Genomic DNA, 23,886 nt, shown 5'->3' with positions numbered 1-23,886 from the left:
AAGATGAGAGAACACTGGGAGAGAAACACCCGGCAGGATCCGGGATCTCCAGCATAGCGCTCCGGAGGAGGTAAGCATGGTTCTTGGGAAGCCGGGGTAGATTGGGGAGAAACGCTGCTGGTAGCAGGGTAATTGACAGTCTGAGGGGTTACTGTAGTGGCGAGCTGCCTCACAGAAAATCCACGGAATCCAGCAATGTGTTGAAGGCATGGTCCTTGCGTTCCGCCAAGGTCTGGAATCCTTCCATAAGACCATGAAGTAGCTCCTCGTGTCTTCCAATGGTGGCTCCTTGGGAGGAGACGGTGTGGCTCCCTGGGAGGAGACGGTGTGGTTCCCTGGGAGGAGACGGTGTGGCTCCCTGGGAGGAGACGGCGTTGCAGAGCTGGTCTGAGTCTGCTGGATCAGTCATGGCCAGTTCGTACTATCACGACTCAGGATAAGACCCAGATGCAGACAGTTCGAAATAGCAAAAGTTTATTTACAAAAACAGGGGGCAGGAAAACGACAGCTCAAGGTCAGTAATCCAGAGCAGAGTCCAAAAATTACAGAAACTGCAGGCAGGCTCAGGGTCGGGGCAGGCAGAGGTCGGTAATCCAGAACAGTGTCACAAGGTACAGAACGGCAGGCAGGGTCAGGATAGGCAGAATGGTGAAAACGGGCTAGAGAAAAACAGGAGTTTGGGAAAAACGCTGGTAGGCTTGACGAGACGAACAGGCAACAGACAGAGAACACAGGTATAAATACACAGGGGATAATGGGGAAGATGGGTGATACCTGGAGGGGGGTGGAGACAATCACAAAGACAGGTGAAACACATCAGGGTGTGACAGCAGCAGGTATCAGAGGTGTCTGTGTGTCTGTCTGACACAGTGAAGGAGATACACACCCACCCACTGGAGCCACGGACACAAACACACACTCTACCGCTAACTACCGCTAACCCTAAACTCCACAGGCTGCAGCTAGCAGGCTACCGCTAACCTTACCCTAGCATCGCAGACACTTTTCCTATTGCTAAAACAACACATGTTAACAACCACATGCTAGTGTCATCACTGCTAATTGTCTTTGTAATGCTAGGGTTGTTCTAGTATCAGCGCTAAGTGCTAACTGTCTTTGTAACTGTTACTAGAGCAGTAGGCAGATCATATCCGTATCTAGCTTGGCTTTCCATGTTCCCATCTTAGTTTTTGTCATTTGAAATCACTGTTTTTGTAAAAAATTTATGAATTTGAATAAATGCTAAACTTCATCAGTGTGTTTGTTGTAGGGCTGTGCCTGGTCAAAAGTAGTGCACTATATAGGGAATAGGGTGTCATAGGGCTCTGGTCTAAAGTAGTGCACTATATAAGAAAATAGGGTGCCTTTTATTACTCAGATTTAGCAGTTGTTGCCTTCAACACTGACACGTTAAATTACATTTGTTTTGGTGATAATATAATATATTTTTCTTTGGCAACAGATGAACTGCTACTAGGCTACTACTTTCTGAAGCCTTATTTATATCTGGTGTTCACATGTATCCTGTGTGTGATGTCTCTAGTGTGTGTGTGTGTGTGATGTCTCTAGTGTGTGTGTGTGTGTGTGTTCGGAGGGAAAAAAGACAACCATATTTACCTTGACAGAAATATACTTAGACATCTTTATTGTGTATTAAAATACTGTATGTCTTACAACACTTTAAAGTCCTTTAACAGACAAGGTTATTTTTTGTTCTGGAATTACTGTGACAGTTATTATTCAACATTACTAACATTACAGTTATTACTCAACACTACTAACATTACAGTTATTACTCAACATTACTAACATTACAGTTATTACTCAATATTACTAACATTACAGTTATTACTCAACATTACTAACATTAGTTATTATTCAACATTACTAACATTACAGTTATTACTCAACATGACTAACATTACAGTTATCACTCAACATTACTAACATTACAGTTATTACTCAACATTACTAACATTAGTTATTACTCAACATTACTAACATTACAGTTATTATTCAACATTACTAACATTACAGTTATTATTCAATATGACTAACATTACAGTTATTACTCAACACTACTAACATTACAGTTATTACTCAACACTACTAACATTACAGTTATTACTCAACATTACTAACATTACAGTTATTATTCAATATTACTAACATTACAGTTATTACTCAACATTACTAACATTACAGTTATTACTCAACATTACTAACATTACAGTTATTACTGTGACAGTTATCACTCAATACTAGCAACATCAGGACATCACATCCACACTACAGTTATTCATAACTGTATAATAATAGTAACATGGACATTAATACTTGAGTTATTAATACTTTGCTGCTAGTCAATATGCAGTAAGATGCAGTTATAACTGGGTCAGTCAGTCACTGCAGTGGTGCTAGTTACACCTTTAAAACATGTGGCAGCAGTGACGTTATACGGCTGTGTTTAACTATTATTATGTTAACACATTATTACAGGTCGTAAACCCGATACTAGCAGTTATTAACCTATCCTCACTTTCATTATTGTTATGGTTAAGACGAGCTAACACCAGGCCACACTAGCAGCAGCTAAACAAACGTGTTAAAATTAGCATCATGAACACACTGGACTAGCATTATGCTAATCCCTATACCATTCTACTATGCTACGCTAGGCAAATCCCTATACCTATACACTATGCTATGCTAGGCTAGCACTAGCACACAGCTAAACACTGCGTGGGGAAATGTTGCTAAGCTAGTTACAGTAATAAAAGGGGGGGGGGGGGGGTTCTGATTGGTTGTGTTTAGGGGGGGGGGGTCTGACTGGTTGTGTTTATGCATTATTGTTTGTTTTGGGTTATGGTGTATGAGTTTGGAAGGTTGTAATTGGTGATTGGTTAGACAGTGATTTGGGGCGTTCTGATTGGTCTAGACAAAGTTCTAGTTTTGAGGGTTCTGAATTCACATTGGTATGGTTAAATCTGATTGGTCTAGACCAGGAGTCGGCAACATGCGGCCAACAATAAAACATTGAAATAACATTTATTTATTGCTCAGAAAACGTAAAACTAAAATTACCGGGCTGCCAGTTGGGGAACCCTGGTCTAGACAGTGATGTGGTAGAATCTGATTGGTCTAGACAGTGATGTGGTAGAATCTGATTGGTCTAGACAGTCATGTGGTAGAATCTGATTGGTCTAGACCGTGATGTGGTAGAATCTGATTGGTCTAGACAGTGATGTGGTAGGGGCTGCCAGGGATGTGCTGTTCTCCCCACTTCACTACCAGGATGTACTCTCCCTTCTCCTTGAGCTGGTAGCTGATGTTATAGATACGGTTCCCAACGTGCTTCACCAGAACCTCCTCACAGGGAACCCTGGGCCCGTCAACACCCACCAACAGCATGTTACGCCCTGGGGGGAGGACAGGATTAATACACACTGACCCTAACCCTGGGCCCATCAACACCCACCAACAGCATGTTACGCCCTGGGGGGAGGACAAGACAGCGTTAATACACACTGACCCTAACCCTGGGCCCGTCAACACCCACCAACAGCATGTTACGCCCTGGGGGGAGGACAGGATTAATACACAGAGTTAGTAGGACAATGGCAGTAGGTAGGGTTAGAGTTAGTAGGACAACGGCAGTAGGTAGGGTTAGAGTTAGTAGGACAATGGCAGTAGGTAGGGTTAGAGTTAGTAGGACAATGGCAGTAGGTAGGGTTAGAGTTAGTAGGACAACGGCAGTAGGTAGGGTTAGAGTTAGTAGGACACAACGACAGTAGGTAGGGTTAGAGTTAGTAGGACAATGGCAGTAGGTAGGGTTAGAGTTAGTAGGACACAACGACAGTAGGTAGGGTTAGAGTTAGTAGGACACAACGGCAGTAGGTAGGGTTAGAGTTAGTAGGACAACGGCAGTAGGTAGGGTTAGAGTTAGTAGGACACAACGACAGTAGGTAGGGTTAGAGTTAGTAGGACACAACGACAGTAGGTAGGGTTAGAGTTAGTAGGACAATGGCAGTAGGTAGGGTTAGAGTTAGTAGGACACAACGGCAGTAGGTAGGGTTAGAGTTAGTAGGACACAATGGCAGTAGGTAGGGTTAGAGTTAGTAGGACACAACGGCAGTAGGTAGGGTTAGAGTTAGTAGGACAATGGCAGTAGGTAGGGTTAGAGTTAGTAGGACAATGGCAGTAGGTAGGGTTAGAGTTAGTAGGACACAACGACAGTAGGTAGGGTTAGAGTTAGTAGGACACAACGACAGTAGGTAGGGTTAGAGTTAGTAGGACAATGGCAGTAGGTAGGGTTAGAGTTAGTAGGACAATGGCAGTAGGTAGGGTTAGAGTTAGTAGGACAATGGCAGTAGGTAGGGTTAGAGTTAGTAGGACACAACGACAGTAGGCGTCACCTGAGATATTGACGATCGCAGCCCTACGGTTGCCAGCTCACATCCCACCAGATTTCCCTCATCAGCCCTCCAGTTATTAACCCGTCTCTATTACAGGGTCAGGATGCACACACACACAACAGAGACTAAACACACACCTGCTTTGCTGCAGTCAACGCTGAAGTTGTTATTCTGGCCTATGAAGCCCTTTGATAGACCGAGCCCCTTGGCTGTCACACAGCTGGCGTCCCCTTGGCTGTCCTGGCGAGTCACAGGGTCGACCGTGATGCTGGTCGTCTCATGGTTACTATGGCTACTGACCAGCTTGGAGCCTGGTGGAGAGACAGACAGGGAGAGAGAGAGAGAGAGAGAGAGAGAGAGAGAGAGAGAGAGAGAGAGAGAGAGAGAGAGGGGGGTTAAATAGAGATGGAGAGAGAGAGAGTGGTTAGATAGAGAGAGAGAGAGGGGGGTTAGATAGAGATGGGAAGAGAGAGAGAGAGAGAGGGGTTAGATGGAGATAGAGGGAGAGAGAGAGGGGTTAGATGGAGAGAGAGAGAGAGAGAGAGCGAGAGAGAGAGAGAGAGAGGAGAGAGAGAGAGGGGTTAAATAGAGATGGAGAGAGAGAGAGAGAGAGAGAGAGAGAGAGAGGGGTTAAATAGAGATGGAGAGAGAGAGAGAGAGGGGTTAGATAGAGAGAGAGAGGGGTTAGATAGAGATAGATAGAGAGAGAGAGGAGAGAGAGAGAGAGAGAGGGGTTAAATAGAGATGGAGAGAGAGAGAGAGAGAGAGGGGTTAAATAGAGATGGAGAGAGAGAGAGAGAGGGGTTAGATAGAGATGGAGAGAGAGAGGGGTTAGAGAGAGAGAGAGAGAGAGAGAGAGAGAGGGGTTAGATAGAGATAGATGGAGAGAGGGCAGTTAGATAGAGAGAGAGAAGAGAGAGAAAGAGAGGGGTTAGATAGAGCGAGAGGGAGAGAGAGATCATGAGGCATCAAAGCCAAAGGAACTGAATAATATTAAGAAATGCTATAGATGGAAGGAAAGTAGTGTCGAAACCTACCAAAAAACAATTAGGCAACAACAAATTCAATCCATTCTAGACAACTTCCTGGACAAAATGTTCCACTGTAATAGTGAAGGTGTAGACTTGGCAGTAGAAAACCTAAACAGTATATTTGACCTCTCAGCTTCCCTATCAAATCTAAAAACCTCTAACAGAAAACCAAAGAAAAGTAATAACAGTGATAAATGGTTTGATGAAGAATGCAAAAACCTAAGAAAGAAATTGAGAAACCTATCCATCCTAATACATAGAGACCCAGAAAACCTGAGCCCACACCTTCACTATGGTGAATCACTAAAACAATTCAGAAATATACTACGGAAAAAGAAGGAACAGCATGTCAGAAATCAGCTCAATGTAATTGAAGAATCCATAGAATCTAACCACTTCTGGGAAAATTGGAAAACACTAAACAAACATCAACACGAAGAGCTATCTATCCAAAATGGAGATGTATGGGTAAACCACTTCTCCAATCTTTTTGGCCCTATAACAGAGAACAAACAGCAAAAATATATACATGATCAAATGCAAATCTTAGAATCAACTATTAAAGACTACCAGAACCCACTGGATTCTCCAATTACATTGAATGAACTACAGGACAAAATACAAACCCTCCAACCCAAAAAGGCCTGTGTTGTTGATGGTATCCTCAATGAAATGATAAAATATACAGACCACAAATTTAAATTAGCTATACTTAAACTCTTTAACATCATCCTTAGTTCTGGCATCTTCCCCAATATTTGGAACCAAGGACTGATCACCCCAATCCACAAAAGTGGAGACAAATTTGACCCCAATAACTACCGTGGGATATGCGTCAACATCAACCTTTAGAAAATCCTCTGCATTATCATTAACAGCAGACTAGTTCATTTCCTCAGTGAAAACAATGTACTGAGCAAATGTCAAATTGGCTTTTTACCAAATTACCATACGACAGACCACGTATTCACCCTGCACACCCAATTTGACAAACAAACAAACCAAAACAAAGGCAAAGTCTTCTCATGCTTTGTTGATTTCAAAAAAGCTTTTGACTCAATTTGGCATGAGGGTCTGCTATACAAATTCATGGAAAGTGGGGTTGGGGGAAAAACGTACGACATCATAAAATCCATGTACACAAACAACAAGTGTGCGGTTAAAATTGGCAAAAAACACACACATTTCTTTCCACAGGGCCGTAGGGTGAGACAGGGATGCAGTTTAAGCCCCACCCTCTTCAACATATATATCAACGAATTGGCGAGGGCACTAGAACAGTCTGCAGCACCCGGCCTCACCCTACTAGAATCTGAAGTCAAATGTCTACTGTTTGCTGATGATCTGGTGCTTCTGTCACCAACCAAGGAGGGCCTACAGCAGCACCTAGATCTTCTGCACAGATTCTGTCAGACCTGGACCCTGACAGTAAATCTCAGTAAGACAAAAATAATGGTGTTCCAAAAAAGGTCCAGTTGCCAGGTCCACCAATACAAATTCCATCTAGACACCGTTGCCCTAGAGCACACAAAAAACTATACATACCTCGGCCTAAACATCAGCGCCATAGGTAACTTCCACAAAGCTGTGAACGATCTGAGAGACAAGGCAAGAAGGGCCTTCTATGCCATCAAAAGGAACATACAATTTGACATACCAATTAGGATCTGGCTAAAAATACTTGAATCAGTTATAGAACCCATTGCCCTTTATGGTTCTGAGGTCTGGGGTCCGCTCACCAACCAAGAATTCACAAAATGGGACAAACACCAAATTGAGACTCTGAATGCAGAATTCTGCAAAAAAAATACTCTGTGTACAACGTAAAACACCAAATAATGCATGCAGAGCAGAATTAGGCCAATACCCGCTAATTATCAAAATCCAGAAAAGAGCCGTTAAATTCTATAACCACTTAAAAGGAAGCGATTCCCAAACCTTCCATTACAAAGCCATCACCTATAGAGAGATGAACTTGGAAAAGAGTCCCCTAAGTAAGTTGGTCCTGGGGCTCTGTTCACAAACACAAACAGACCCCACACAGCCCGAGGACAGCAACACAATTAGACCCAACCAAATCATGAGAAAACAAAAAGACAGAGCAAACTAGAATTCTATTTGGCCCTAAACAGAGAGTACACATTGGCAGAATACCTGACCACTGTGACTGACCCAAACATAAGGAAAGCTTTGACTATGTACAGACTCAGTGAGCATAGCCTTGCTATTGAGAAAGGCCGCCGTAGGCAGACCTGGCTCTCAAGAGAAGACAGGCTATGTGCACACTGCCCACAAAATGAGGTGGAAACTGAGCTGCACTTCCTAACCTCCTGCCAAATGTATGACCATATTAGAGACACATATTTCCCTCAGATTACACAGACCCACAAAGAATTCGAAAACAAACCCAATTTTGATCAACTCCCTTATCTACTGGGTGAAAAACCACAGTGTGCCATCACAGCTGCAAGATTTGTGACCTGTTGCCACAAGAAAAGGGAAACCAGTGAAGAACAAACACCATTGTAAATACAACCCATATTTATGTTTATTTATTTTCCCATTTGTACTTTAACTATTTGCACATTGTTACAACACTGTATATAGACATAATATGACATTTTAAATGTCTTTATTCTTTTGGAACTTCTGAGTGTAATGTTTACTGTTAGTATTTATTGTTTATTTCACTTTTGTTTACTATCTACTTCACTTGCTTTGGCAATGTTTAACATACGTTTCCCATGCCAATAAAGCCCTTAAATTGAATTGAATTGAATTGAATTGAGAGAGAGAGAGAGAGAGAGAGAGAGAGAGAGAGAGAGAGAGAGAGAGAGAGAGAGAGAGAGAGAGAGAGAGAGACAGAGACAGAAAGACAGAGAGAGAGAGAGAGGGGTTAGATAGAGATAGAAGGAGAGAGAGAGAGAGGGGTTAGATAGAGATAGAGAGAGAGAGAGAGAGAGAGAGAGGGGTTAGATAGAGATAGAGAGAGAGAGAGAGGGGTTAGATAGAGAGAGAGAGAGAGAGAGAGAGAGAGAGAGAGCGAGAGAGAGGCAGAGGGAGTGAGAGAGAGAGAGAGAGAGAGAGAGAGGGGTTAGATAGAGATATAGGGAGAGAGAGAGGGGTTAGATAGAGATAGAGTGAGAGCGAGGGAGAGAGAGAGTTGTGTGTGTGTGCATCTGTCCACTGTCCAGGTCCCTCACCAGTGATCTTGGCCTTGAAGGGGGATCCTACGATGTGGGAAGGTCCTCTGTATCTGATGGAGATTAAGTAGTTTCCTGGAGCCATGGGGGTGTAGGTCACCTTGTAACCCTCCGGACACTCAACACAGTCCATCTTCACCTTGGAGGGGCCGTCGATGGTCACCGCCAGGGCCCCGGGCCCCGCCGTACTGGTGTTCACCACAAACTCACAGGCTGTACCTGCAGAGAGATGGTAGAAGGACAGAGATGAGTTTGATTCATTTATCAGATGCAGTTATTCAGAGAAACCTTCAGTCAGTCGATTCAACCATATCATCAGGGGTGGAAGTGGAATTAATTTCTTCCTATGTCAAACAATCACTTCAAAGGGCTCCTTTACCAGGTATCCACTCGCAACATATTTCCAGCCTTCAAACAGTGAATGCATTCGCTCATTTTTCATTATTCTGACATGCGGTAATGATAAAAAGTGGTTTAATAGTCTACAGTTTGCTTGACATTTTGTTTTAATTATTGTGATAGGCTCATGTTTTACCGGTACGGCATACAGCAATTTATTTTGCCAGGACGCCGTACCTGACAGCATTACTTTCACCCTGCATATCATAGTCATTGCAAGTAAAACTTTACTCAATAAAGCAGCTATCAGCTAAATCAGTGCTAGTGTGAAAAAAATATGTATTTCTAAACTCCGCAAAAAAGGAAACGTCCTCTCACTGTCAACTGCGTTTATTTTCAGCAAACTTAACATGTGTAAATATTTGTATGAACATAACAAGATTCAACAACTGAGACATAAACTGAACAAGTTCCACAGACATGTGACTAACAGAAATTGAATAATATGTCCCTGAACAAAGGGGGGATCAAAATCAAAAGTAACAGTCAGTATCTGGTGTGGCCACCAGCTGCATTAAGTACTGCAGTGCATCTCCTCCTCATGGACTGCACCAGATTTGCCAGTTCTTGCTGTGAGATGTTACCCCACTCGTCCACCAAGGCACCTGTAAGTTCCCAGACATTTCTGTGGGGAATGGCCCTTGCCCTCACCCTCCGATCCAACAGGTCCCAGACGTGCTCAATGGGATTGAGATCTGGGCTCTTCGCTGGCCATGGCAGAACACTGACATTCCTGTTTTGCAGGAAATCCCGCACAGAACGAGCAGTATGGCTGGTGGCATTGTCATGCTGGAGGGTCATGTCAGGATGAGCCTGCAGGAAGGGTACCACATGAGGGAGGAGGATGTCTTCCCTGTAACACACAGCGTTGAGATTGCCTGCAATAACAACAAGCTCAGTCCGATGATGCTGTGACACACCTCCCCAGACCATGACGGATCCTCCACCTCCAAATCGATCCCGCTCCAGAGTACAGGCCTCGGTGTAACGCTCATTCCTTTGACGATAAACGCGAATCCGACCATCACCCCTGGTGAGACAAAACCGCGACTCGTCAGTGAAGAGCACTTTTTGCCAGTCCTGTCTGGTCCAGCGACGGTGGATTTGTGCCCATAGGCGACGTTGTTGCCCGTGATGTCTGGTGAGGACCTGCCTTACAACAGGCCTACAAACCCTCAGTCCAGCCTCTCTCAGCCTATTGCGGACAGTCTGAGCACTGATGGAGGGATTGTGCGTTCCTGGTGTAACTCGGGCAGTTTTTGTTGCCATCCTGTACCTGTCCCGCAGGTGTGATGTTCGGATGTACCGATCCTGTGCAGGTGTTGTTACACGTGGTCTGCCACTGCGAGGACGATCAGCTGTCCGTCCTGTCTCCCTGTAGGGCTGTCTTAGGCGTCTCTCAGTACGGACATTGCAATTTATTGCCCTGGCCACATCTGCAGTCCTCATGCCTCCTTGCAGCATACCTAAGGCACGTTCACGCAGATGAGCAGGGACCCTGGGGATTTTCTTTTGGTGTTTTTCAGAGTCAGTAGAAAGGCCTCTTTAGTGTCCTAAGTTTTCATAACTGTGACCTTAATTGCCTACTGTCTGTAAGCTGTTAGTGTCTTAATGATCATTCCACAGGTGCATGTTCATTAATTGTTTACGGTTCATTTAACAAGCACGAAGATCTGTGAAGTTATTTGGATTTTTTACGAATTATCTTTGAAAGACAGGGTCCTGAAAAAAGGACGTTTCTTTTTTTGCTGAGTCTACACCAGTAAGGTGTTAGTTACCAGTGGTTCCTCCCTCTAATCCAGCTCCGTATGCAGTCACCATGCCTGGGTCTCCAGCCTGTCCTGTCTCCCCCACCCTGATCTTGAAGGGGCTGCCGGGGATGTGGCTGCCGTTGAACTTCACATCGATCAGATACAGACCGTTCTCTCTGGGAATGAACCTCACAGCATACTGATCTAGAGGAGGAGGGGATAATAAAGTACGTTAAAGCTCTGGTGTCCATGGTGACTGTGGTCTGTCTCTGTAACAGACCAGCTGTGTAGTAGTTTATTGGAGTGTAGTGTATACATGCTGTTCCTATCTGGATCGAAGTAGTGTTGTGTAGTGTAGTTACCTTGTAGTAGCTCAGTTCTGTAGTAATTTGTTGTAGTAGTATTGTGTAGTGTAGAAAACACTGCTACTCCTACTGCTCTTTCCTCGTCTAACCATGTGTTCTCGCATACCCCGAGAGCATCTGGTCAGCGCGGCTGTTGCACTGGAATCCTCATCTCTCCCAAGTGGACATTCTCTCCTTTTCCCCTGACCCATCTGTCTATCTTCTCATTTGAATTCCATGCTGTCACAGTCACTAGCCCATTCAAGCTTAACATCCTTATCATTTATCGCCCTCCAGGTTCCCTTGGAGAGTTAATCAATGAGCTTGACGCCTTGATAAGTTCCTTTCCTGAGGATGGCTCACCCCTCACAGTTCTGGGTGGCTTTAACCTCCCTACGTCTGCCTTTGACTCATTTCTCTCTGCCTCCTTCTTTCCACTCCTCTCCTCTTTTGACCTCACCCTCTCACCGTCCCCCCCTACTCACAAGGCAGGCAATACGCTTGACCTCATCTTTACTAGATGCTGTTTTTCTACTAATCTCACTGCAACTCCCCTCCAAGTCTCCGACCACTACTTTGTATAATTTTCTCTCTCGCTCTCCTCCAACACTACTCACTCTGCCCCTACTCAGATGGTAATGTGCCGTCGCAACCTTCGCTCTCTTTCTCCCGCTACTCTCTCCTCTTCCATCCTATCATCTCTTCCCTCTGCTAAATCCTTCTCCCTCCGATCTCCTGATTCTGCCTCCTCAACCCTCCTCTCCTCCCTTTCTGCATCTTTTGACTCTCTATGTCCCCTATCCTCCCGGCCGGCTCGGTCCTCCCCTCCTGCTCCGTGGCTTGACGACTCATTGCGAGCTCACAGAACAGGGCTCCGGGCAGCCGAGTGGAAATGGAGGAAAACTAGACTCCCTGCGGACCTGTCATCTTTTCACTCCCTCCTCTCTACATTCTCTTCCTCTGTTTCCGCTGCTAAAGCCACTTTCTATCACTCTAAATTTCAAGCCTCTGCCTCTAACCCTAGGAAGCTCTTTGCCACCTTCTCCTCCCTGCTGAATCCTCCTCCCCCTCCCTCCTCACTCTCTGTGGATGACTTCGTCAACCATTTTGAAAAGAAGGTTGACGACATCCGATCCTCATTTATTAAGTCAAATGACACCGCTGGTCCTGCTCACACTGCCCTACCCTATGCTTTGACTTCTTTCTCCCCTCTCTCTCCAGATGAAATCTTGCGACTTGTGGCGGCCGGCCACCCAACAACCTGCCCGCTTGACCGTATCCCCTCCTCTCTTCTCCAGACCATTTCCGGAGATCTTCTCCCTTACCTCACCTCGCTCATCAACTCATCCTTGACCGCTGGCCATGTCCCTTCCGTCTTCAAGAGAGCGAGAGTTGCACCCCTCCTCAAAAAATCTACACTCGATCCCTCCGATGTCAACAACTACAGACCAGTATCCCTTCTTTCTTTTCTCTCCAAAACTCTTGAGCATGCCATCTCTAGCCAACTCTCCTGCTATCTCTCTCAGAATGACCTTCTTGATCCAAACCAGTCAGGTTTCAAGACTGGTCATTCAACTGAGACTGCTCTTCTCTGTGTCACGGAGGCTCTCCGCACTGCTAAAGCTAACTCTCTCTCCTCTGCTCTTATCCTTCTAGACCTATCCGCTGCCTTTGATACTGTGAACCATCAGATCCTCCTCTCCACCCTCTCTGAGTTGGGCATCTCCGGCGCTGCTCACTCTTGGATTGCGTCCTACCTGACAGGTCGCTCCTACCAGGTGGCGTGGCGTGAATCTGTCTCTGCACCACGTGCTCTCACCACTGGTGTCCCCCAGGGCTCAGTTCTAGGCCCTCTCCTATTCTCTCTATACACCAAGTCACTTGGCTCTGTCATATCCTCACATGGTCTCTCCTATCATTGCTACGCAGACGACACACAATTAATTTTCTCCTTTCCCCCTTCTGATAACCAGGTGGCGAATCGCATCTCTGCATGTCTGGCAGGCATATCAGTGTGGATGTCGGATCACCACCTCAAGCTAAACCTCGGCAAGACGGAGCTGCTCTTCCTCCCTGGGAAGGACTGCCCGCTCCATGATCTCGCCATCATGGTTGACAACTCCATTGTGTCCTCCTCCCAGAGTGCAAAGAGCCTTGGCGTGACCTTGGACAAAACCCTGTCATTCTCTGCTAACATCAAAGCGGTGACCCGATCCTGCAGGTTCATGCTCTACAACATTTGCAGAGTACGACCCTACCTTACACAGAAAGCGGCGCAGGTCCTAATCCAGGCACTTGTCATTTCCCATATGGATTACTGCAACTCACTGTTGGCTGGGCTCCCTGCCTGTGCCATTAAACCCCTACAACTTATCCAGAACGCCGCAGCCCATCTGGTGTTCAACCTTCCCAAGTTCTCTCATGTCACCCCGCTCCTCCGCACACTCCACTGGCTTCCAGTTGAGGCTTGCATCTACTACAAGACCATGGTGCTTGCCTACGGAGCTGTGAGGGGAACGGCACCTCCGTACCTTCAGGCTCTGATCAGTCCCTACACCCAAACGAGGGTACTACGTTCATCCACCTCTGGCCTGCTGGCTCCCCTACCTCTACAGAAGCACAGTTCCCGCTCAGCCCAGTCAAAGCTATTCACTGCTCTGGCACCCCAATGGTGGAACAAGCTCCCCCACGACGCCAGGACAGTGGAGTCACTGACCACCTTCCGGAGACACTTGAAACCCTACCTCTTTAAGGATTACCTGGAATAGTATAAAGCAATCATTCTACCCCCCCCCCCCCTCCTCCCCTAACCCACCATAAGAAAAAAAGAAGAAAAAAAGTGGTTGTCCCACTGGCTATCATCAGTTGAATGCACCAATTTGTAAGTCGCTCTGGATAAGAGCGTCTGCTAAATGATGTAAATGTAAATGTAGTTACCTTGGACTAGCTCAGTAACACAGTGTAGTATAGCAAAGTATAGTATTGTTTAGTACTATTGTGTAGTATATTGTAGTATTGTGTAGTATAGTACTAGTGTGTAGTATTGAGTCGTAGTATTGTAGTATTGTGTAGTAGTGGTTACCTTGGACTAGCTCAGTAACACAGTGTAGTATAGTAAAGTATAGTATTGTGTAGTATAATACTATTGTGTAGTATATTGTAGTATTGTGTAGCAGTGGTTACCTTGGTCTAGCTCAGTAACACAGTGTAGTATAGTAAAGTATAGTATTGTTTAGTACTATTGTGTAGTATATTGTAGTATTGTGTAGTATAGTACTAGTGTGTAGTATTGAGTCGTAGTATTGTAGTATTGTGTAGTAGTGGTTACCTTGGTCTAGCTCAGTAACACAGTGTAGTATAGTAAAGTATAGTATTGTGTAGTATAATGTAGTATTGTGTAGCAGTGGTTACCTTGGACTAGCTCAGTAACACAGTGTAGTATAGTATTGTGTAGTATAATACTATTGTGTAGTATATTGTAGTATTGTGTAGCAGTGGTTACCTTGGTCTAGCTCCGTAACACAGCAGCCCTCCAGGGCTCCAGATGGGCTGTGGACTTTAGCATCGATCTGTCCCTTCGCTCCATTCAGGCTCACAGCAAAGGATGCTGGGTGGTTGACCTTCAACCCGGACTCCTGCTCAGATACAACTCACGCTCAACACAACTAGACCACAACTACACAACAACTAGACAAGAACAACTACACAACAACTACTACACAATAACTAGACAACAACTAGACAACAACTAGACAACAACATCAACTACTACACAACAACTACTAGACAACAACTACTAGACAACAACAACCACACAACAACTACACAACAACTACTAGACAACAACTACTAGACAACAACCACACAACAACTACAAAACAACCATTAGACAACTACACAACTACACAACAACTACACAACTACACAACAACTACACAACAAGACATCTACTAGACAACAACACAACTACTATACAACAACTACACAAAATCTACAAAACTACGCAACAACTACACAATAACTAGACAACTACACAACTACACAACAACACAACTATAGAGGAGACGGACCCACTGGTTGCCTTCTAGGTTACAGAGAGCTGGTAGTCCCATCCACCAAACTACCAGGTGTGAAACAGAGAAGGGACTCAGGGGGGAATGCTAATTTGGTATAGAGCAGACCTAACTCACTCTATTAAATTAATCAAAACAGGAACATTTTACATTTGGCTAGAAATTCAAAAGGAAATGATCTCAACAGAGAAAAATGTCCTCCTGTGTGCTACCTATATCCTCCCACTAGAATCCCCATACTTTAATGAAGACAGCTTCTCCATCCTAGAGGGGGAAATCAATCATTACCAGGCCCAGGGACATGTACTAGTCTGTGGCGACCTAAATGCCAGAACTGGACAAGAACCTGACACCCTCAGCACACAGGGGGACAAACACCTACCTGGAGGTGACAGCATTCCCTCCCCCATATGCCCCCCTAGGCACAACTACGACAACATAACCAACAAAACGGGTCACGACTCCTGCAGCTCTGTCGCACACTGGGTATGTACATAGTCAATGGTAGGCTTCGAGGGGACTCCTATGGTAGGTACACCTACAGCTCATCTCTTGGCAGTAGTACTGTAGACTACTTCATCACTGACCTCAACCCAGTCTTTCAGAGCGTTCCAAGTCAGCCCACTGACAACCCTATCAGACCACAGCAAATTCACAGTCTACTTGAACAGAGCAATACTCAATCATGAGGCATCAAAGCCAAAGGAACTGAATAATATTAAGACATGCTATAGATGGAAGGAAAGTAGTGTCGAAACCTTAGGCAACAACAAATTCAATCCCTTTTAGACAACTTCCTGGACAAAACGTTCCGCTGTAATAGTGAAGGTGTAAACTTGGCAGTAGAAAACCTAAACAGTATATTTGACCTCTCAGCTTCCCTATCGAATCTAAAAATGTCAAGCAGACAACCTAAGAAAATTAACAACAGAGACAAATGGTTTGATGAAGAATGCAAAAACCTAAGAAAGAAATTGAGAAACCTATCCAACCAAAAACCCAGAAAACCTAAGCCTACACCTTCACTATGGTGAATCACTAAAACAATTCAGAAATATACTACGGAAAAAGAAGGAACAGCATGTCAGAAATCAGCTCAATGTAATTGAAGAATCCATAGACTCTAACCACTTCTGGATAAATTGGAAAACAAACAAAACGAAGAGCTCTCTATCCAAAACTGAGATGTATGGGTAAACCACTTCTCCAATCTTTTTGGCCCTATAACAAAGAACAAACAGCAAAAAATATACAGGATCAAATGCTAATCTTAGAATCAACTATTAAAGACTACAAGAACCCACTGGATTCTCCAATTACATTGAATAAACTACAGGACAAAATACAAACCCTCCAACCCAAAAAGGCCTGTGGTGTTGATGTTATCCTCAATGAAATGATAAAATATACAGACCACAAATTCCAATTGGCTATACTTAAACTCTTTAACGTCATCCTTAGCTCTGGCATCTTCCCCAATATTTGGAACCAAGGACTGATCACCACAATCCACAAAAGTAGAGACAAATTTGACCCCAATAACTACCGTGGGATATGCGTCAACAGCAACCTTGGGAAAATCCTCTGCATTATCATTAACAGCAGACTAGTTCATTTCCTCAGTGAAAACAATGTACTGAGCAAATGTCAAATTGGCTTTTTACCAAATTACCATACGACAGACCACGTATTCACCCTGCACACCCTAATTGACAAACAAACAAACCAAAACAAAGGCAAAGTCTTCTCATGCTTTGTTGATTTCAAAAAAGCTTTTGACTCAATTTGGCATGAGGGTCTGCTATACAAATTGATGGAAAGTGGGGTTGGGGGAAAAAACATACAACATTATAAAATCCATGTACACAAACAACAAGTGTGGGGTTAAAATTGGCAAAAAACATATTTCTTTCCACGGGGCCGTGGGGTGAGACAGGGATGCAGTTTAAGCCCCACCCTCTTCAACATATATATATCAACGAATTGGCGAGGGCACTAGAACAGTCTGCAGTACCCGGCCTCACCCTACTAGAATCTGAAGTCAAATGTCTACTGTTTGCTGATGATTTGGTGCTTCTGTCCCCAACCAAGGAGGGCCTACAGCAGCACCTAGATCTTCTGCACAGATTCTGGCAGACCTGGGCCCTGATAGTAAATCTCAGTAAGACAAAAATAATGGTGTTCCAAAAAAGGTCCAGTTGCCAGGACCAGAAATACAAATTCCATCTAGACACAATTGCCCTAGAGCACACAAAAAACTATACATACCTCGGCCTAAACATCAGCGCCATAGGTAACTTCCACAAAGCTGTGAACGATCTGAGAGACAAGGCAAGAAGGGCCTTCTATGCCATCAAAAGGAACATAAAATCTGACATGCCAATTATGATCTGGCTAAAAATACTTGAATCAGTTATAGAACCCATTGCCCTTTATGGTTGTGAGGTCTGGGGTCCGCTCACCAACCAAGAATTCACAAAATGGGACAAACACCAAATTTATACTCTGCAAAACAGAATTAGGCCGATACCCGCTAATTATCAAAATCCAGAAAAGAGCCGTTAAATTCTATAACCACTTAAAGGAAGCGATTCCCAAACCTTCCATAACAAAGCCATCACCTACAGAGAGATGAACTTGGAGAAGAGTCCCCTAAGTAAGTTGGTCCTGGGGCTCTGTTCACAAACACAAACAGACCCCACACAGCCCCAGGACAACAACAACAACACAATTAGACCCAACCAAATCATGAGAAAACAAAAACAGAATTACTTGACACATTGGAAAGAACAAACAAAAAAACAGGGCAAACTAGAACGCTATTTGGCCCTGAACAGAGAGTACACTGTGCAGAATACCTGACCACTGTGACTGATCCAAACTTAAGGAACGCTTTGACTATGTACAGACTCAGTGAGCATAGCCTTGCTATTGAGAAAGGCCGCCGTAGGCAGACCTGGCTCTCAAGAGACGACAGGCTATGTGTACACTGCCCACAAAATGAGGTGGAAACTGAGCTGCACTTCCTAACCTCCTGCCAAATGTATGACCATATTAGAGACACATATTTCCCTCAGATTACAGCGATCCAAAAAGAATTAGAAAACAAACCCAATTTTGATAAACTCACATATCTATTGGGTGAAATACCACAGTGTGCCATCACAGCAGCAAGATTTGTGACCTGTTGCCACAAGAAAAGGGAAACCAGTGAAGAACAAACACCATTGTAAATACAACCCATATTTATGGTTATTTTTTTCTCCCATTTGTACTTTAACTATTTGCACATTGTTACAACAATGTCTTTATTCTTTTGGAACTTCTGAGTGTAATTTTTACTGTTAATATTTATTGTTTATTTCACATTTTCTTTGGCAATGTTAACATACGTTTCCCATGCCAATAAAGCCCTTAAATTGAAATTGAATTGAGAAGAGAGGAGAGAGGAGAGAGAGAGAGAGAGAGAGAGAGAGAGACCATTTTAACCTCTTTAAAACCCTTTAGCACCTAGGGAAGGGGAGGAACGGTGGAGGGAGGGGAGGGAAAGGAAGGGGGGGGGGGGGGGGGGAACGGACTGTTGGGATCCTTTAGAATGAGGCACGAGAAACACACAATTCTTTACTCTCCCACAAACCCTTGCACTTCCCAACAACACAGCAGCACCAGCACGACCCTACACCTGACCTTTAACCTCTAACCCGCTGATAACCTATTTTTGTGCTCAACAGAAACCTGCTGCGATGGTCAGACTAGATACAGACCTTTTACTGCTGTTGTTGTAATTCTACTGTCAATGTCCTGCAGTCTATAGGAACATTAGCAGGGCTCTTTCATAATAAGCTTTGACCTGTCTGTCTGTCTGTCTGTCTGTCTGTGCCCATCTCCCGGCCTGTCTGCCCCTCCACAGGCTGCTGCATTGTGGGTAGTGTAGTCCTGGGTGTGTGTGTGTCTCCGAGCCTCACCTGAAGACTGGCAACAGTGAGGCGTCTGGCGTCATCAGAGGGCGATGCCACGGCAACCACGAAGGGACTGTCAGGGATGTGCTCGTCGTTGAAACGGATAGACACCTCATAGTCTCCTGCAACACACACGCACACAACGTTAGACACACACATCTTTAGATACACAATGCTAATGTTTTTATTTTATTTTTTATATTTGTTTTAGTATTTGATTGTTTTAGACACAGTGAGAGTGAGAGCTTTGGAGGTGGAGACAGAGAGGAAGGGTGGTCTGGAGTCTGACCATGTCATGTTGATTATGATCACTGGGCTACACACACACACACACACACACACACACACACACACACACACACACACCTGACTCCTGGACCATGTAGGACACTCCACTGGATCCGTCCTTCCGGTCCTCGAAGGTGATCTCTGCTTTACTGGGCCCCTCCACCGCGATGCTGAGACCCCCAGCACCAGCTTCCCGCGTCCAGATACTGAACTCAGCTACACACACACACACACACACACACACACACACACACACACACACACACACACACACACACACACACACACACACGCACACACAGGCACACACCAGAGAGGGATCACCACCGTCAGTGGTGCTCACCAGTACTGTATAGTAATACCAACGCACACACATACCTGGTACTCCAGCCTCTGCCCTCTCCAGCCCGGGCCCCACAGCGCGGACCTTGTGGGCTCCTCCTTCTCCAAGGGGCCCCACGGTGAACTGGAAGGGGCTGCCGGGCACGTGCACGCCCGCGTAGTTCACACACACTGTGTGCACGTCGGTCTCCGTGGGAACAAAGCGGATGCAGTAGGTGTTGTTCTCTCCCTCCATGATGTCAGCCTTGTGAACCTGGCCAGACGGACTGGTCACCTGGGCCATCATGTCTGCTATGCTGATCTCTGTTAACACACACACACACACACACACACACACACACACACACACACACACACACAGGGTTAACACACAACTAGCATACACACCGCTGTACCTGGGATATTTTTTTTTATAATAGTTTATTTTTTATTTTTTTATGTACTCTCCAAAAACAAACTTATACACACAAACAACAACTTACGGACACAAACAAACACCAACTACATCTCCTCTGACCAGACCCCCATGCTCTCACCTCCATCCCTGACCAGACCCTCATGCTCTCACCTCCATCCCTGACCAGACCCTCATGCTCTCACCTCCATCCCTGACCAGACCCTCATGCTCTCACCTCCATCCCTGACCAGACCTACATGCTCTCACCTCCATCCCTGACCAGACCTACATGCTCTCACCTCCATCCCTACTGCCTGCATTATTGTTTGCCACTTGGCCTTAAATTGTACCAATTAGTTTTTCCTCGGTCGCCCATGCTATTTCAATAATAAATCATTCGATTTTTGTGTTAATGATGGAGGATTGATTGACTTTCAAGTTTTTAGTAGAAGATTTTTCAAGATGAGTGATGAGAAGAGAGTTCCGGTAGGCGAGGTGAGTAGTCATGCTGTACTTCGCTCCGCAGGTAATATGACACATTACATTACAATGGAACGATTTGATTAGTGTAATATTAGCTAGCTACATAGTTGTATTTGTATCAAAGATAAAGGTGTAGTATAGAGTAACTATCGAGGTTAGCTAGCCAGCTACACTCGTTCGCAGCGACGCCGTTTTTCAAACAAAGTCAACACAGCAGCCATTGCTAGCTAGCAGTACTGTAGCAGCTAAATAAAATATCTTTGTGCTAGCTAGCCAACGCTTAATTATTGCTGCGTTATGAAAGGAACTAGACACAGACACGAATTATCTGTTTAGTGTGTTAACACACTATTGGTAGTTTGTTGTAACCAAGTATTGGTGCTAAACCGTGTGTTATTGGATGCTAGCATGCTAGTTAGCTATGGCGTCATAGTTAGCTAGCTGAATAAAGTAAGTTGAGTCTATTCCTTGAAACATTGAACCGCTGTAGTTTACAACAATTCTAATTTCTAAAGTGGAAGTTGGGAGAGTTTTATTCGGGTGTTTCAGTGAAACAATTACAGTTTCTGAGGTGGAAGTTGGGAGAGTTATATTTGGGAGTTGTGGTGAGGGAGGCCCGCTCTCTCCTTTCCCAGATGTTTAGTTCATTTCATTCCGATCTCCTCTGCATTATTGTAGCCATTTGCTACAGCCTGTCAACTATGCCTCTGCCTATCCCTGTTCTCTCCTCTCCGCACAGGCTACACAAACGCCTCACACCGCGTGGCTGCTGCCTCTCTAACATGGTGGTCCCTGCACGCACCACACACCTGGAGTTCCAGGTCTCAGGCAGCCTCTGGAACTGCCGTTCTGCTGCCAACAAGGCTGACTTCATCCCAGCCTATGCTACCCTCCAGTCCCTCGACTTCCTGGCGCTGACGGAAACATGGATTACCACTGAAAACACTGCTACTCCTACTGCTCTCTCCTCGTCTGACCATGTGTTCTCGCATACCCCGAGAGCATCTGGTCAGAGGGGTGGTGGCACAGGAATCCTCATCTCTCCCAAGTGGTCATTCTCAATTTTCCCCTAACCCATCTGTCTATCTCCTCATTTGAATTCCATGCTGTCACAGTCACTAGCCCATTTAAGCTTAATATCCTTGTCATCTATCGCCCTCCAGGTTCCCTTGGAGAGTTCATCAATGAGCTTGACAAGTTCCTTTCCTGAGGATGGCTCACCCCTCACAGTTCTGGGTGGCTTTAACCTCCCTACGTCTGCCTTTGACTCATTTCTCTCTGCCTCCTTCTTTCCACTCCTTTCCTCTTTTGACCTCACCCTCTCACCGTCCCCCCCTACTCACAAGGCAGGCAATACGCTTGACCTCATCTTTACTAGATGCTGTTCTTCTACTAATCTCACTGCAACTCCCCTCCAAGTCTCCGACCACTACTTTGTATCCTTTTCTCTCTCGCTCTCCTCCAACACTACTCACTCTGCCCCTACTCAGATGGTAATGTGCCGTCGCAACCTTCGCTCTCTCTCTCCCGCTACTCTCTCCTCTTCCATCCTATCATCTCTTCCCTCTGCTCAATCCTTCTCCCTCCAATCTCCTGATTCTGCCTCCTCAACCCTCCTCTCCTCCCTTTCTGCATCCTTTGACTCTCTGTGTCCCCTATCCTCCCGGCCGGCTCGGTCCTCCCCTCCAGCTCCGTGGCTTGATGACTCATTGCGAGCTCACAGAACAGAGCTCCGGGCAGCTGAGCGGAAATGGAAGAAAACTAGACTCCCTGCGGACCTGGCATCTTTTCACTCCCTCCTCTCTACATTCTCTTCATCTGTTTCTGCTGCTAAAGCCACTTTCTACCACTCTAAATTTCAAGCCTCTGCCTCTAACCCTAGGAAGCTCTTTGCCACATTCTCCGCCCTGCTGAATCCTCCCCCCCACCCCCCCCCCCCCTCCTCCCTCTCTGTGGATGACTTCGTCAACCACTTTGAAAAGAAGGTTGACGACATCCGATCCTCGTTTGTTAAGTCTAATGACACTGCTGGTCCTGCTCACACTGCCCTACCCTATGCTTTGACTTCTTTCTCCCCTCTCTCTCCAGATAAAATCTTGCGACTTGTGACTGCAAGCCGCCCAACAACCTGCCCGCTTGACCCCATCCCCTCCTCTCTTCTCCAGACCATCTCTGGTGACCTTCTCCCCTACCTCACCTCGCTGATCAACTCATCCTTGACCGCTGGCTATGTCCCTTCCGTCTTCAAGAGAGCGAGAGTTGCACCCCTTCTCAAAAAACCAACACTCGATACCACTGATGTCAACAACTACAGACCAGTATCCCTTCTTTCTCTTCTTTCCAAAACTATTGAGCGTGCCGTCTTTAGCCAACTCTCTTGCTATCTCTCTCAGAATGACCTTCTTGATCCAAACCAGTCAGGTTTCAGGACTGGTCATTCAACTGAGACTGCTCTTCTCTGTGTCACGGAGGCTCTCCGCACTGCTAAAGCTAACTCTCTCTCCTCTGCTCTTGTCCTTCTAGACCTGTCTGCTGCCTTTGATACTGTGAACCATCAGATCCTCCTCTCCACCCTCTCCGAACTGGGCATCTCCGGCGCGGCTCACTCCTGGATTGCGTCCTACCTGACCGGTCGCTCCTACCAGGTGGCGTGGCGAGAAGCTGTCTCCGCACCACGTGCTCTCACCACTGGTGTCCCCCAGGGCTCAGTTCTAGGCCCTCTCCTATTCTCCCTATACACCAAGTCACTTGGTTCTGTCATATCCTCACATGGCCTCTCCTATCATTGCTACGCTGACGATACACAACTAATCTTCTCCTTTCCCCCTTCTGATAACCAGGTGGCGAATCGCATCTCTGCATGTCTGGCAGACCTATCAGTATGGATGACGGATCACCACCTCAAGCTGAACCCTGGCAAGACGGAGCTGCTCTTCCTCCCGGGAAAGGACTGCCCGTTCCATGATCTCGCCATCACGGTTGACAACTCCGTTGTGTCCTCCTCCCAGAGTGCGAAGAGCCTTGGCGTGACCCTGGACAACACCCTGTCGTTCTCCGCTAACATCAAGGCGGTGACCCGATCCTGCAGGTTCATGCTCTACAACATTCGGAGAGTACGACCCTGCCTTACACAGGAAGCGGCACAGGTCCTAATCCAGGCACTTGTCATCTCCCGTCTGGATTACTGCAACTCGCTGTTGG

The 23,886-nt window shown here is 45.6% G+C and overlaps 2 protein-coding genes across 2 annotated transcripts; both read right to left on the bottom strand.

Annotated features, from left to right (window-relative positions):
- Positions 1–3,234: 3,234 nt before the first annotated feature.
- LOC311114590 (filamin-B-like) lies at positions 3,235–14,337 on the bottom strand (the record flags this gene model as incomplete). The annotated part of the gene is made up of 6 exons (XM_084189830.1): positions 14,327–14,337; positions 10,827–11,003; positions 8,650–8,868; positions 4,553–4,726; positions 3,574–3,576; positions 3,235–3,419 (listed from the first exon to the last, which is right to left on the bottom strand). Exons 2-6 carry the CDS (start codon positions 10,867–10,869, stop codon positions 3,235–3,237), a joined length of 624 nt encoding a protein of 207 aa, XP_084045956.1. The 5' UTR covers positions 10,870–11,003; positions 14,327–14,337.
- A 267-nt stretch (positions 14,338–14,604) lies between these two features.
- On the bottom strand, positions 14,605–19,635 carry LOC311114589 (filamin-B-like; the record flags this gene model as incomplete). The annotated part of the gene is made up of 3 exons (XM_084189829.1): positions 19,542–19,635; positions 19,182–19,297; positions 14,605–14,778 (listed from the first exon to the last, which is right to left on the bottom strand). Exons 1-3 carry the CDS (start codon positions 19,555–19,557, stop codon positions 14,605–14,607), a joined length of 306 nt encoding a protein of 101 aa, XP_084045955.1. The 5' UTR covers positions 19,558–19,635.
- Between the last annotated feature and the right edge of the window lie 4,251 nt (positions 19,636–23,886).

Source organism: Coregonus lavaretus (genome assembly GCF_964263955.1).
Source record: "Coregonus lavaretus genome assembly, contig: HAP1_SCAFFOLD_693, whole genome shotgun sequence".
Lineage (NCBI taxonomy): Eukaryota > Metazoa > Chordata > Actinopteri > Salmoniformes > Salmonidae > Coregonus > Coregonus lavaretus.
The sequence above is the reverse complement of the archived record's forward strand: the minus strand, read 5'-3'. Positions and strand labels throughout refer to the sequence as shown.